The sequence below is a fragment of the Mesoplodon mirus genome, assembly GCF_964341445.2.
Source record: "Mesoplodon mirus genome assembly, chromosome: 11".
Taxonomy (NCBI): Eukaryota; Metazoa; Chordata; class Mammalia; order Artiodactyla; family Ziphiidae; genus Mesoplodon; species Mesoplodon mirus.
This window is the reverse complement of record NC_138987.1, coordinates 87798617-87815326: the sequence shown is the minus strand read 5'-3', so window position 1 is coordinate 87815326 and position 16710 is coordinate 87798617. Positions and strand designations below refer to the sequence as shown.

The 16710-nt window shown below is 39.1% G+C and overlaps 1 protein-coding gene across 7 annotated transcripts in view; it reads left to right on the top strand.

Moving 5' to 3' along the window:
• PLEKHA5 (pleckstrin homology domain containing A5) overlaps positions 1-16710 on the top strand; it is a 236646-nt gene that overhangs the window by 94601 nt on the left and 125335 nt on the right. Inside the window, exon 2 of one of the 7 annotated variants that reach the window (XM_082636508.1) lies at positions 7009-7078. The exons of 5 other annotated variants lie outside the window; for them this stretch is intronic. Coding sequence is in view for 1 of the 2 variants with exons in the window: in XM_082636512.1 (XP_082492638.1) it covers positions 7009-7042 (34 nt within the window). In the remaining variant the exon portion in view is untranslated. Of the gene's footprint in view, positions 1-7008; positions 7080-16710 lie in introns of those variants that run through there. One more of the 7 variants, XM_082636512.1, reaches the window with a different exon arrangement.

Here is a 16710-nt window from a genome sequence, read left to right as displayed (position 1 = left end):
ATAAATTGGCTTTATAATATAATTGGTCATTTAAAATACTCTAAAATAAAATGAGATTGACAACACTTTGTGAAATATGTTACAGTTATTCAGGATTCATATTTGGAATTTGTTCTGTTTTTAGCTATTGAATTAGCTACAGAAGTGTTGGGAGTACAATAATAGTTTTGCCATTTGGGACTCTTCTCACTTCCCTTGAGCTCATAGTATGGTGATTGCTAGGCAGATAATCTTACTTAAATGTTTTGTGATTATTTTTTGTTATCCAACATGTTCATGTTTTTCCATGAAGTTAAAGGGGGGAAATCTTTTTTTGCAATTTTTTGTCATGTTATCTTCTCATAATATCAAGCAACATATAAAATCTGTAAATTATTATTTCATAATGAAAATGGTTTTATTATATATTTATAATAGATAAACTTGGCAAGCAGATCTTCAGGGTATTCTCCTAGAAATTAAAATTGCATACTCTGCTCGAGATAAATCGTTGTATTTTTTGAAGATTTGAAGAAAAAGCATAAAATTACCATATTTATTTCCTTGGGGGAAAATCATGTTTGTGAGTAAACGGAAATGTCAGGTAGGGAATTTGAAGTATAGACAGTGCATTAAAGAGCTCTAGAGAAATGATGAGGGAGTGGGAGGAATAGGAAAAGAATACTAAAAGCCCGGTGCCTTCAAACACCAGGCAATTATGTGATGCTTTCCTAAAATACCTTTATTTTGAGAGCTGCCCCCACTATGCCATTTTCCAGGATTGGCACATGTGAAGGAGGTGGGTGTATACTTAAGCTTGTATATTCATGGAAAAGGCAGGGTTAGCAATTAGAGATGAGCACTGGGTGACAATACTCAAAAACTCTATCCCCACTTCTAAATACTGACGCACTTGTGTGCCCTTGGGTGGCAGCTATACCCTGTTTATTTCCACTTATTTTTAATATAATATTTTACCATGGTAATAGGAGGTTCATTTAAGGTTTCTAAAGTAATAAGATGATTTCTTGGACTGTTGCAACGATTCATGAGGGCTGTAAGTCATTCACAGATAGCTGCTGTGGGGAAAGAAGCAAGTATTGCTTTTACAGAATCCTATCAGCTGTTTTCTTTTTTAATCAAAAAATTTCAAATGTGTAAGTTCTCTGTGGTCTTCAGAAATACACATTCCATGTGTATTATATAAGTAGAAGATTACAGATTTTAACTTTTTCCCCCATATTTACTCACAAAATAATCATGAAATTTGCATGGCAAAATGATACTTTACACTGTTTTCTCTTACGTATTTAGTCCCATTTACCTCTAATCTTAGATCTTCAGTAGAAGAGAAATGGATAATAAGTAGAAGATCTATTTAAGAAAAATATTAAGAAATACTGGGAAAATGAAAAGAGGGGACTGTGAAAAGAAAAATTACTGATGACAAGGATTTCTTTGCCAGGTTTCTGAAGATTAAGTGTATACCTGTATATTTTGTTCATTTCCAAATCATTAAGTTCAGTTACTCATTTAACTTAACATCTGCCAATTAAGGAGCATTTATTTCCATAGCTTTTATGGAGTTCGGTAGTGCTTAGAGATCCTAAGTGGTGTTACTTGAAAATGGGGACAGTGGTCACGTAAGTTTGGGTAATAGTGGGACAGAAGGGCTTGTTTATAGCAGAACTTCTTGGCCTTTAACATCTTGTTCAGAACTTTTTCCTCTGGAATATGGTTTACTTTTGAAAAGAAAAACCAGTACATGGTATTAAACATTTAGCAAACATTTTAGTAATTCTGAATATGTATTTCTTTCTTTCTTTTTTTTTGCGGTATGCAGGCCTCTCACTGTTATGGCCTCTCCCATTGCGGAGCACAGGCTCCGGATGCGCAGGCTCAGCGGCCATGGCTCACGGGCCCAGCCGCTCCGTGGCATGTGAGATCTTCCCAGACCGGGGCACGAACCCGTGTCCCCTGCATCGTCAGGCGGACTCTCAACCACTGCGCCACCAGGGAAGCCCTGAATATGTATATCTTATATTGAAATATATGGAAAAGTGAAGGAAGAATTATGGGTTTGCATATATCTTCCAGAAAATTACCTCAGTTCTTTTCTCATTTTGTATTTAGAAGAACCGTCTTAGAATTACGATGTAAATGGGATTTATAGGGTATGATTAAATTTGGTGATAAAAATGGTGATATAAGCTAAAATTACATTCTTAAAAGTCCCAAATGCTAGAAGTGTAGGCAGTGAATACCCTGTGGAGGATTTGGGGCACAATATGACCAAGTAAAGATTTTGATAATTCTCACAAGTTCTAATTCATACTCTTAAAGTTACTCCTAGATTAGTCCCATGGAGAAACAAATTAATTTTTAAAATATGATTTGTAATGGGAAATAACGTATTTATAATCTGTTGGGCCTGGGTTCTAATCTAGCTTTTGCCACTTGTAACTGTAGGCAAGTATCTGCATTTCTCTATTTTCTGTGTTTTCAATAGTAAACAGAATGTCAGTACTTTTATTTTAGATTTATAGGAATTGAATTTTATAAAAATAACCCAAGGATGATGTTAGTCAAAAAGTAGGTGTCGAATAAATATCTGTCTCCTTAATTTCCTCTCCAAACAATTACATATTTTCTGTATTAAAGTTTTTTCAAAATATTACCTATCAGCTGTCTGAAATATCAGATTCATAGAAGTATACTGATTTATAAATAATAATGTACTTGGAATCTCTTTATAATAATATATTTTAAAAACCTGAATCCATACATGATAAAATGTTAAAAGGGTCTCAGTTGCTTAGCCAACTTCTATAAATAGAATAATTGCTAGATACCTTTTATGTTCCAGCTGTGTTTGACCTGGTAGACAAAGTGATAAATATTTTAGCTAAAAAAATACCTCAAATTTGTTTCTATTAGTATATAAACAATGTTAGATAAATAAAATCACACTTATTGAAGTGTGAACTCTTAAATTAGTGGAAACCCAACTGTACCTGGTACACAATTGACACTTAACCTTTTTTCCATCTCATATTTTTCAATCCATATCAATGAATAACCTATTTAAGAGCTTATATTTTCGGTTCTTTTTGATTCTTTACTTTTGTGAAACTTGCTGTTTTTTTAAAAAACAAAGACCTTTTCACACTACTATTGTTTAAGAAACACATTAAAATTATCAGACTCTGTTATGTAATCGCCATATGAGCCAATAATAAGAATAGATAGGGACTTTTTTTTTAACTGTAAATAATTCTCTGTTGACCTTGATAGAATTTTATAATTACTTGTAGCCAAGAAGCCTGGAACTCTGCAGCCCATCCATTGAAAATTTGGTTAAATCTGGCCCAACATAGTCCTTACAGAGAGCAAAGTTGTTCAGCTATCAGAGACTGAATGGGTGCGTGGGTCGGCACTGGAAGAATACCTCAAATGCTTTGTCTTTGGGGCCATAGCCATTGTACACTAGCTTCTCTCTAGTACATTTCCTGTAACACTGGCTTTTTGGCTAATTAAAGGTCAGTTAACTAAGTTGATATTAAACTTTTAAGGAGAGCTCAGGGGCATGAATGATGTAAGATATGTGCGTCAAAATATACGTATATGTAATCCCCTTACTTAACCTAACGTGACATAACTCTTTAAATAGGCTATTAATAGATGGTCACTAAACCCTCAGCAAATTCATGTGAGTTTACCCTCAGTCTGTTGTTTCCTCGATGTTTTGTTGATGGTGCCCAGATTACCTGCTCCATTTCAGGTTGTCAGCCTCCTTTGATTGCACTTCCTGACTTAGTGGCTTCCTGGTTATTTTTGCTCATCTAGATCCTTCTTAGCAACCTTTTACCAAGTACTTGCTTGCATTTATAGCTCAGACATTTAGTCCAGGAATCACATTTCAGTATTTGTGTCTTAGGTTCGTTTTGCTCTTTCTCCCTGCTAATCTTGGATTCGCTCATCCATAAGCCTTTTTTTTTTGGCCATCATGCGGCTTGCGGGGATCGGGAACGTAGTTCCCCGACCAGGGATCAAACCCAGGCCCCCTGCAGTGGAAGCGCAGAGTCCTAACCACTGGGCCGCCAGGGAGTTCCCAGGATGCACTCATCCAGATCTTTGCTCGCACCTAGCGCAGAAGAAAGGGACTTTCAGTTAGCCACACGCATGGGATCGGTCTTGCCTAACTTACTCTAAACATTTTCAGTTTTGTGTAACCACTCCACAGGTGTCATCAGTTTGAGCAATAAAAAGTAAGAACTACAGGTCAGAATAAACGTTAAAAATAATAACAGCAACAGCAACAATAGCCTTACAGGACTTCCCTGGTGGTCCAGTGGTTGGGACCCCGTGCTCCCAATGCAGGGGGCATGGGTTGGATCCCTGGTGGGGGAACTAAGATCCCGCGTGCTGCATGGCCCGGCGAAAAACAAAAACAAGAACAACAGCCTTACATCATTTCCAAAAAAAATATCTTCCTCCCACCCATGTTAAGCTTAATGTTTGAATGCAAACAAACCGTCTCAGGCTCTACAGTTTCTAGAATGTCTTTGTTACGTTGGATTGACTGGCTATGGGCATGCTCTCCTAGCCAAATCTGCCACACATTTGTCTTAGGGCTTTTAAGCCTTAAAACGGTTTGAACTACAATGTACTGTAATAACCTCAGAACGACTTCTCCTCAGCAGCTCTTTAGCCCATTGGCCCTGAACTGAATTTTAAACTTTTTCTCTTCCCTCCTGACGAGGTGCTAGTTCTTTCCCATTATCCTGAGCTGCCAGGGGAGTTACAGAATGGCCTGTAGTTGACTTGAGTCTCTAGCCTTCTGCCTCTTCAGTGAAACACATCAGACTCACGTGGAGGTAAAACACCTGTTGGCTGCTCCGCTGGCCCACCCACTTACTTTAGGGGCTCTTTGTTTTGATTTTGCTTTGAAAAATTGATAGTTTGATGTGGTTAGCAGTTGAGGCTCTTATTCTGGCACCTCTGTTAAATTTGAAATTAATTTAAACTGTGTTTTTTCTTGCTTTAACCTAACAAGTATACAAGTTCTCAAATACGATTGTATTCTGAGAAGGGCGGGTCCAAAGGGTACTGGATCTGGGGGCAAGGACTCCTACCCCGAGCTACTTGGGAGCCTGAGGTAGGCTTGGTTGCTTTACCCCAGGATGATCTGCCCATTGAATGTCGGTCTTGTTTGGTTTCTGAGGGTGGACATAGACCAAGTTTCTTATTAAGCCTAGCATAGAATTGTATTTTGGTGGTTTAGTAGCCATTTTTACTCCACTGTAAAGGACTAGACATTGAATATGCAATTTAGAGAACCTTTAATGAAAAATACATGTCTTACTTAAATCCTGCAAATATTCTGAGATTTTTATTTCTGACATTTTTCACGTATAAGTTTAAAACCTACTTCGTAAAGATAGAAAAATCACAAGTCGAGAATAGAGGATCTGTGACTTATTTAATACAGATGGAATTTCCCCTGCCCAAAGCCATCATTTAGCATGGATGATTTCCAACGGAAGGGGTTCAGAATTAAGGGTAGGGACCTTCTCTAGCCTTCTTCATGTCTGGTAGATAGCTTGTCTGCTGTCTAGCACACATCTCTGAGGGTTTTTTTTAATGGTTCTGATGAACTATGATAGAAATTTTTCTCCTGTCTGTCAGAAAGTATGCTTTGGATATAAAAATAAATTTTTCTTGGAGCTATACTTTTTTCTTAAGAATAAATCTCTGAAATTGCAGTTTAAGTCAATGAGAAAGTATGATTTTTCTCTACTAAAAGCAACTTAATAAGTATTTCAGAAGCATATCTTTCCTTTGAGGCCAAGTTGCTTATGGCAAGAAAGGGAGAACTGTGGCAGTTAACATCTAGCCAGCAAAATCCATCTGGGAGACGGATAATTTAATCTTAGTAAATAGCGCAAAAATCTTTCTGTGTCAAAAAATAGAAATTGTAGGGCAAAGGATGTGAAGATCGGGAAACTTAACCAGCATGTCTGTTTCCTGGTTGGTCAGAGACGTTCTCATTTTCACTACCTTTTTTCCTCTACTTCCCTAAAGAGTTAATAAGGAAGCAAGAGTTTTTTCCATAACCAAGGAGTTGACCGGTTTGTAGATTTTAGCAATGGCATTTGAGACAGTTACTGATGTCATTCTAGACATCAACCTGAAGCTTAGCACATTGGATGCTTTTTTTTTTTTTTTTTTTTGCTGTACGCGGGCCTCTCACTTGTTGTGGCCTCTCCCGTTGCGGAGCACAGGCTCCGGACGCACAGGCTCAGCAGCCATGGCTCACGGGCCCAGCCGCTCCGCGGCATATGGGATCCTCCCAGACCGGGGCACGAACCCGTATCCCCTGCATCGGCAGGCGGACTCTCAACCACTGCGCCACCAGGGAGGCCCACATTGGATGCTTTTTAGGGCTTATGGAAGAAGATTACGTTGTACCCTTTTTCTTTTTTAATACTTAAAAATTATCTTAAAAATACTGTAAAGATATTATAGGCCTACAAAGGATAGGGGTAAAAATACGCATATGCTCACTATCTAGTATGAGAGGAAAGAAATTGCCAGTACTTTTTTTTTTTTTTTTTTTTTTTGCGGTACGTGGGCCTCTCACTGTTGTGGCCTCTCCCGTTGTGGAGCACAGGCTCCGGACGCGCAGGCTCAGCGGCCATGGCTCACGGGCCCAGCCGCTCTGCGGCATGTGGGATCTTCCCGGACCGGGGTACGAACCCGTGTCCCCTGCATCGGCAGGCGGACTCTCAACCACTGCGCCACCAGGGAAGCCCTTGCCAGTACATTTTAAATCTTGTACTGCATGTGTACCATTTACGACTGCATTGCACATTTCAATTATTCTGGCATAGCTGAGAAGTGATTTAATATTAAATATGTAATTCCTCGTTTAATGTTAGATTTCTATCATATATTTGTAAATAATTTTAAGAGACAACAATATATTGTTAAGTTTCTCTTTTTTTCCTCCTGTTTTTTGTACAACAGATTTGAATCTTCGATAGTGTTTTCCTCTGTATGAAATTGTTCTCAAGAGTAATTGAAGCTACTTGGTCAGGTAACTTAAGATGGTGACTTTCAGCAGTACTGGGGGATCATGTTAGGGCTGGAATAGAAAGACCATAGCTGTAGGAGCAGTTTTTGTAAAACAACTGGACTGTGAGTATAAAGAAAGGAAGATAGTGGAAGTTGTTCCTTCACAACTTTGGGACTTTGTTCCTGGGTCTTGTAAAACCCCCCTCCCCTGGCTAAGTAATGGTCCCTGGATGTGTACTGATCATGTCCTAGTCCCTGGAACCTGGAAGGTCACCTTACATGGCAAAGATTTTGTACCTTGAGATGGGGACATTATCCTGGATCGTGGGAGCTGGGACTAAATATAATCACGAGTGTCCTTATAAGGGGAGGTGGGCAAGGGGAGATTTCAGGCATAAGAGAAGTCAGTGTGACCCCAGAGGCAAAGATGGAATGTTGGGGCCACAAGCCAAGGAATGCCAGCAGTCACCCGCACCTGGAAGAAGCAAGGAACTGATTCTCCTCTAGAGCCTCCCTGAGGGATCGTGGCCCTGCCAACACCTTGATTTTGATGCAGTTAAGCTAATTTCAGCCTGATTTCTGGTCTCCAGAACTGTGAGAGAATAAACTTCTATTGTTTTAAGCTGCCAATGTTGTGGTAATAGTCCTAAGAAACTAATAGAACACCACCAAACTGGGTTCATTGGGACACTCACCTTCCACCTTTGTCATGTCAGCCTTCACAAATCTCTGCCAGGCTGCACAGTTCCTTCTATGAGATCTGTCACACTATCAGTGTGTAGGTATAATCTCACAGCCTGAACGAGGTACCCGAAGACTTGGGTATTATTAATCCTGCTTAGCTCTGAGACTTTGAGGAATTCCTGTGTAAACGTACCTGCCTTGCTCTAAAAAGGATTGAGACAGCTTGCTCACAAATTTGAAAGCCACACAGGGAGAGAACCTTAATTTAAAACAAATAAGAAAGATGACACATAGAAAAATAGTGATAGAAAAATAACAAAGGAGAGACTTTGAATAAGTCACTTTACCTCTGCTGGCCTTTGATTCTCAGCTTCAGATATAGGCCTGTTATTACCATCCATGTGAGGATTAGGTTGAAAATTATAAAATGCTGCTAATGTATTAAGGTGTTTTATAATTGTCATGACCATGTTTTACCCCATGACCACAGTGTTTGCTGACTGAATTTTTGGAAGAGATGGAGTTCTTTTTCCTCTTTGTATGTTAACACAAAACATTTTTCAAATCATATATCTGATAAGAGACTTGTATCTAGAATAAATTTTTTTAAACTCCCGCCGCTCAATCATAAAAAGATAAATACCCCAATTTAAAAATGGGCAAAAGATCTGAATGAACACTTCGCCAAAGAAGAGTAAGTACCTGCAAAGATGCTCAACATCATTAGCCATCACAGAAATGCAAATCAAACCCATAATGAGCTGTCACTTCAGACCCACTAGGATAGCTCTAATCAAAAAGATGGGCAATAACATGTGTTGGCAATGGTGTGGAAAAATTACAGCTCTCCTCCATTGTTGGTGGGAATATAAAATGATGCAGCTGCTTTGAAAAGCAGTTTGATAGTTTGTCAAAAAGCTAAACATGGAGTTACCAAATGACCGGGTAGTTCCACTCCTTGTTGTATATCCAGGAGATTTGAATACATATGTGTATACAAAACATGTACGTGAACATTGCTCCTAGCGTTATTCAGAATAGCCTCAAAATGGAAACAACTCATGACAGCTCATAAATGGATAAATAAAATGCACTCTATCCATACAATGGACTACTGCTTGGTGACAAAAAGAAATGAAGCACTAATACATGCCATAACATGAGTGAGCCTTGAAAACATTATGCTAAATAAAAGAAGTCATTCACAAAGGACCACATATTATATGATTCCATTTATATGAAATATCCAGCATAGGCAAATCTGTGGAGACAGAAAATAGCTTAGAGGCTTCCAGGAGCTGGGGAGAGAAGGTAATGAGTGACTACTCACGGTACAGGTTTTCTTTTGGGGTGATGAAAATGTTCTAAAACTGATTATGGTGATAGTTCCCCAATTTTGTGGCTATCTAAAAACAATTGTACAATTTAAATAATTGAATTCTATGGTATATGAGTCCAAAAAACTGTTATTTTTTGAAGTAATGCTAGATCATCGTAAAGAAATTAGAAAATACAGAAAACTATAAAGACCATAAAAACTACTGGTAATTTCACCAACAGAGAAACCAAGAACATTATTTATATATTGCCTTCTGGTTTTTTTCCCCATATGTGTTACCCCTCTCTCCATGTATACACATTTTCTTTCGTAATGGGTACCATCTGGAATATACAGCGTTATAATTCTACCTTTTCACTAACAGTTTATTTTGAGCATTTTCCAAAAGATTTTTAAAATAATTTTATTGTAAAAAGTGATACATGCTTATTGTAGAAAATGTTTTTTAAAATGAACAAGGAAAAAAGAAAAAAGAAAATCATTCATGATCCTGTTTTAATATTGATATTTTGCTGGCTCTTGATTTTTGTATGTTCAGTTTTAACCTGATGGTATTGAATAATGGCTGTCTTAACTTCACATGACTTTTCCATATCTAATTTATGTGGTTTTTCCCCTTATTAGCTAATGCCTGTTAGCTCAGTCTGTCTTTCAGTCACTTCTTTTTAATTTCATTTTGAAGCACCAGAGTTACTGAGTAGTAAGATAGAGGAAGTCATTGAATCTCAGTCATGCTGAGTTTGAAAAAGTAGATGAAATTAGTGATTTTATGCTTCCTTCCATTACAGGGATTAGAAGAACTTTAAATATGGAGTAGCCATCAACCAAAATCAAAAGAGAAAGAATTCCTTTAGTTTTGATAAAAATATAAAGCATCTGTTAAACTATTACTTTTATGTAAATGTGTTGATAAGTAGGTTTTGAAAAGTTAATCTGTGCTCACATGTTTAGTTTTCACCTTAAGTATTTATAACTTTCGAAATGTTATGTGATCAGTATGCTCATAAATTCACCAGTTATTTCATGTACTTCATGTTAACAGTTGTTGAGTGCCTATTATCTCATGTAATCCTCACAACTGTCTGTGGGAAAAGTATTATTAATCCCCATTTCAGAAACAGGAAAACATGTTGAGAGCGGTTCTTTGAAGTTCACAGAGCCTGGTAAGTAGCGGAGCCAGGATGTAAACCCAGATTTAAGTATCTTCAGAATTCTTCATCTCCAACCTGAAGAACTCTTGTGTTTTTTATATTGTTCCAACCCCCGTGCTAGCTTCTGATGAGCCTCAGACAGCTCTGAGTCTGACCAGTAGAGGGGAACAGGGTCTAAAAAGGTAATTTCTGTCAAATAATTAAACAAACATTTACACATTCCAGACCAGGTGGCCTGAATCTCCAGAGAGGGGCGAGGGATCCTTCTGGGGCGAGTACTGAGGACAGGGAGAGAAGTGTGCAGAGTGGGAGATGGCACAGCGGAGGAAGTGATCCCTGCTGCCAGGGACCTGAGAGCGTGGGTGGCTCCTCAGAGGACATGATGTCTGTGCTGGGTGTTGAACGATGATTCAGAATTTGCTAGGCAGAAGAGCAGGGATGGGTCGCAGTCAAAACAGAGTGACCAGCAAGACTAAAGGCCTGTAGATCTCTTCAAGGAGCAGTTATTCCAGGGCTGCTAGAGTATTGGGGGTGAGGAACTTGCGGGGAGGGAGCTCAGGAGGGGAGGAGGGCAGGTCCCTGTAGCACTGGTGGGCCATTTGTGAGGGTTTAAGTAGGAGTGCAGAGCAGGACACATTTGTGTATTAGAAAGATAAACGTGCCACGGTGTGGAGGACACATTGGAGGAGGTGGAGACCGGGCCTGGATGCCTTAATGTTTGAAAGGGAGGCCAGGATTTCAAACTCTGGCAGGAGAAAGGGAGAGGGGATTGGTGCAGTGGATGTTAAGGTGGCAGAATCTTAGGGTTCGATGAGCTGGGATAGGGGAGAGCAAAGGGGTGGGGAAAGGCCATTCTCCAGCATTTGGATTATATTTGAGATGAGAAATTTAGGAGAGAAACAGGTTTAGCTGGGAACAAAGAGGTTTGGACATTTTGAGTTTGAAACATGGATAGGATATTCCTTTTGCCGAGAGAGCACAAATTAGTTATAGGACCCCACAGAGCGGGGAAAAATACCAGCCAAGAGATGTAGATCAGAATGTATAGGTTTAATGAAAACACCAATATTGTTATTGCACAATAACTGGAGTCATTAAATAAAGACTGAATTACATCACTTAAGGATGGAGAGTGTAAGTGAAGGAGGATTGAAGATAGAACCTGAAAGGAAACCTCCTGTCTGGGTGGGGGGCAGAGGAGACCTGGAGGAGATCGTCAGCAGGAGAGAAGCGGAGGAGTGAGGTTAGGAAAACCAGACCATTAACTGTACCAAGTGCTGCACGCACGTCAGTCCTCTGAGGTGACGGCCAAGAAGCAGCCTTTGACTTTGTCTGTTAGGAAGACATCAGCGACCTTCACTGAGGGAGAGGGTGCAAGTGGGGTGACAGTCAGCGGAGGAGTGAAGGGGGGCAGGGGGAGTGCACGCAGCCAGTGTGAACTAGTCTTTGGGCTGAGAAAGAAAAGAGAAATTCATTGACAAGATGCGTTAAAGAATGGGGATGGCTAGGTCTTTCCTGGTGGCGCAGTGGTTGAGAGTCCGCCTGCCGATGCAGGGGACACGGGTTCGTGCCCCGGTCCGGGAAGATCCCACATGCCGCAGAGCGGCTGGGCCCGTGAGCCATGGCCACTGAGCCTGCGCGTCCGGAGCCTGTGCTCCACAACAGGAGAGGCCACAACAGTGAGAGGCCCGTGTACCGCAAAAAAAAAAAAAAAAAAAAAAGAATGGGAATGGCTAAACTGTGTTTTTTAGCCGGTAAAGTAGGAGCCAGGAGAGAAGAGATTGAAGATGCAGGAAAGAGAAGAAACATTGTTAGAACAAGGTCCCAGGGAACTTGGGAAGAAAACAGGTCAAGGATATAAAATGGGGGTCAGGCATCTCATCTTCTGAAGACTTGAAGGAAGAAATAAGCATGGACGTAACTTACAGTTAAGATGTGAGCTCTAGGGCAACAAATGTTTACTAGGGAGCCCAGGAAGGATTGAGTAGGTAGCTTAAGGAGAGTGACAGAAAGTTTTAGAGTGGCTGCTGAAGGGAGAATAAAAGCAGGTTTAAAAGTTGCCTGCCAAGTGGTGTTAACTCTGAAGCTGGAAGCCAGGAATTGTTAATCACATCAATCTGCACTGGTAGATAGATGCTACCTTTTATTTGAAAGCATTTTTTTCTTTTCTTTTCTTTTCTTTTCTTTTCATCCCCTCCCTCCCCTCCCCTCCCCACCTCTCCTCTCCCCTTCCCTTCCTTTTTTTCTCCAGAATTTATTTGCTTACTAAAAACTAGTCCTTCCCTTCTTTTGCAGTACTTGAAATCCCTGTCAGTTTAAGTTTCTTTAGGTTAGTGCAAAGTTTTTTTTTTTCAAATGTGAAATATAAAAATGTTATGAGTTATAAATAATATAGAAGCTATAACGGAATCCAGACATTGTTATGTGCTGTCTAGCATGCAGAGACAGACGGCCAAGGTAATATGGACTCTGACATGTTAACAGCTGAGATTTTAGCCATGTATGTGTATGTGCATGTGTGGGTTGCATATAAGTAGTTTGGATCCACCCCACCCCACTTCAAGTTACATTTGAAATTTCCAAAAGCATTTTTGTATTTGAAACCATAAATTCATATCCTGAAAAATGTCCTAGTAAGCCATATACAAGACCCAATCTTATTCCCTGAGACCCCTTTAAAAAATCTATTTAGCAGTTTGTAAAATCACAAATTATTTAGCAAATGTAGAGAAATCTGTTCTAAGCAGTTGCTACTGGAGAGCCATGTTATAGCTCAAAGAAGTGCTGGGTTTTGGTTTTCTGACTGAGTTTGTATCTCCAAAGGTAAAGGGATAATTTAACAATTAGTCCCCAACTTATAGATAAGATGTATTAGAAGAAATTGCATAATAATGAGTTTGATATGAATTAGATTTATTTATATTGGGTTTTTTTTCTAGGAAAGTTAAAGCAAAAGGTAAGACAATATGATTAGTAAAATAAAAATAGATAAGTTCAAAACTAAAGACCATCACTAAGTGCAAACTTGCAAAAAGTAGAAGTCAATAGAGTTACTATAATTGAACTCCACTTTTAGCTCTTTTTCCCAATGTAAAATGGAAATGTAAGTTACCATGCTGTTAGAAAGAAGATGCATATCGGTTCATCCATAAGACATTTTTTTCCTTGAATAGAATTTCTCATGTGAGTTTTTATTTGGGAACACTTAATGGTGTAATAGACACTCTACAAAAATTTTGCAGCAAAACAGGCAGACTTCCTACAGCTTTTCATTACAGCTGCCTTTGAAAAAAGCTAAGGGAATGACATTGGCCGTATCTTAATGTAGGCGATTCTTAGAGGGTCTAAGCAAAAATGGCAGAGCCTAGGCTGCTTAAGAGATTCACTGTCGGAAAGGCTGCGGTCCAGGGACCACTGCTAGAACAGGGAGGGGAGACGGGAGGCCAAGTCATATTTGCCTGCAGATATGAATCTTGTCTCTCTCGCTCTTTGCATTACCATATAAATTATTGAATTGGTTTTAATTTTCACAAGAAATCTTGCTGGAATTTTGATTGCAATTGCACTGAATCTGCAGATCAATTTGGAGAGAACTGACATCTTCACAGTATTGACTTTTCGTGATATACCATGAGATATTCCTCCATTTCTTAAGAACTTTTAAAACTTCACTCAGTATTTTACAGTTTTCTACATAGAGGTCTTGCACAACTTTTGATATGCTGGTACTTTATAATACACATGGAATGACATACATGTGCTTCAGAAATAGGACAAGCAGGTTGAATTCCTAATTATAATTATAACAGTTGTAAGCTCTAAGCCAATAGTCTGTTTTATATGGCAGTCCACCCTATGTCAAAAAGAGGTGGGATATGTGTGGGTTTTCCAACCTTTTATGCAGCAGATATACTACCATGTGCTTCATAGACATTACTGTGTGTCAAGCACTGTTCTAAACACTGGAGAGATCGTGATAAACAAGAGAATAAGGTACTTGGAATGCAGTTTACTACCGGAAAAGGTAAGGAAGCTTGACTAAAGTGGTAGATAAGCCAGAATTGCAGAGTATATTTAGGCACCAAGGAGTTAAGAGGCTAGGCAAGTATGGGATGATATACAGGGTATGTAAAGAGGTTGGCATAAGGTCTAGCACATTAGTACTTGATAAATTTTAATTGTGCTGGTTGCAGCTGTTGTTACTACCATACCTATTGTGGGAAAGGATGGGGACAGAAGCCAGAGTCTTGGAGAAATACCTGTGTTTAAGGGATCTGAATAAAAATATAGCACATGGGGCTTCCCTGGTGGCGCAGTGGTTGAGAGTCCGCCTGCCGATGAAGGGGACACGGGTTCGTGCCCCGGTCCAGGAAGATCCCACGTGCCACGGAGCAGCTGGGCCCGTGAGCCATGGCCGCTGAGCCTGTGCTCCGCAACGGGAGAGGCCACAACGGTGAGAGGCCCGCATACTGCAAAAAAAAAAAATAGCACATGAAGAAAGTCAGAAAATTAATCCAGAGAGCCTGGGTCAGAATTTAGGGGAATTCAGTATTGTGGGATTCAAGGGTGTAAAGATTTCCAATTGTCAAAAGATGCATGGACATCAAAGGGATGAGAAAGAAGCAGAGACCATTGATGTAGCAATTATGAGAATATTGATTGACCTTTGAGAAAGCAGTTTTAGTGGCATGATTGGTATGGACTCTCTAGAGAAGTTTGGCAGAACTTGGAGAAAGATGGAAGAAGCAAGGGAAGAATGCTTTTACATTTGAGAAAACTTAGTAATATTTGCAACCTTTAGGAAAAACTGAATGGATTACCTTAATTTGTCTATTGCTGTGAAACAAATCATCCCAAAGTGTGGTGTTCAAAACAGCAGTAAACATTTCTGCGGATCATGAATTTGTCATATGATTGAACTGAATTATTTTTGCCTGAACCTCAGCTCTTGACCTTCTTTGTAAATTAAAAAGTTGGGGACACCAGAGATTTTTTTTTTTTTTAATAATACCAACTATTTAACCTAGTTGTCAAGGACACTACAGAATGAGGAATGAATATGTTTTGTTCTCATTTGGGAAAGGAGCCTTACTTTCATTAGACCCAACAAGAACAGGAGATAGCAACATATTCTTCTGTATTAAAAATTCATGATCTTAGCAGCAGTATCCAAAAATGCTGTAGAACAGAAATGTTTCCCCATAAAATAAATTATTTTCTCTGTAAAAAATATGTCGAAAGTTGTATGTATGATTGACTTTGCTCCAGTGGAAGGGAGGAGGGGATTTCAATAATAGGTATATCTGAAGCAGAAGGTAACACATGTTGCCTGGATTGGGAGGGTAGGGTTAGATGGGTTTCACTTCTCACTCTCTGCCTAAATGAGATTTTTTTTTTTTTTTTTTTTTTTGCGGTACGCGGGCCTCTCACTGTTGTGGCCTCTCCCATTGCGGAGCACAGGCTCCAGACGCGCCGGCCCAGCGGCCATGGCTCACGGGTCCAGCCGCTCTGCGGCATGTGGGATCCTCCCGGACCGGGGCACAAACCCGTGTCCCCTTCATCGGCAGGCGGACTCTCAACCACTGCGCCACCAGGGAAGCCCCTAAATGAGCTTTTGAATCATCAAATCATATGTATATATTTCATTTATTTATTTCTGTGTGTCAACAGATTATTCTAGGCATTGGGATCATTGGCCTATTTTCTTCTATATGTCATTGTATATTTTTTTAAAAACCCAATATAGTTCATTTTAAATAAAAGACACTACTATGTATGTAGTGAGATATAGTATAAAATACTTAAAAATGTAATTACATTTCCAAACTTGAAATGCAGTCAAACCTCTTAATAACAAATCTGTTGATTATACTTCTATTTTTAATCCCCTAGGGCTGTAGACATATATTTTTTAAGTTTTGGGGGGGTTTTTTTGGTTGTTTGTTTGGTGTGTGTGTGTGTATATGTTTTGTTTTGTTTTTAGAAACAACTGCAAAAGATTTGTGATTCATTTGGATATGTACTGCTGTGGATTACCTCTGTTTCTTGCTTTTTAAATTTCCTACCATGAATTGGCAATCATAATTGAAATAGAAAGACTAACTTACTATATGATGAGTGCTTATAGGTAACCTACTCTTATTTAAAAAGCATACTAATGTAACATTTCACATATCCCTATATTTTAAAAATACAAGTTAAATTGTTTTTAGTTTTAGGCTTCAGTTGAATTTTTTCCCTATGGATTTTTTTCAGAAGGAAAGATGATCTTCAACCTAATGAATGGCCTGAATTTCTGGTATCATTCAGGGAAAGCTGTCTCATATAAGATCTTAAATAATTGGTTTTGGTGGATCTGGAAGTGGGGGAGGGTCATTTAAAAAATGAGAACAATAGAAGCACCTTTCTTTCTGGTTGTGTCAAACACTATAGAGTAACAGTTAATACATACACTTGCCAAAGATTTTTTTTTCCTCAAAA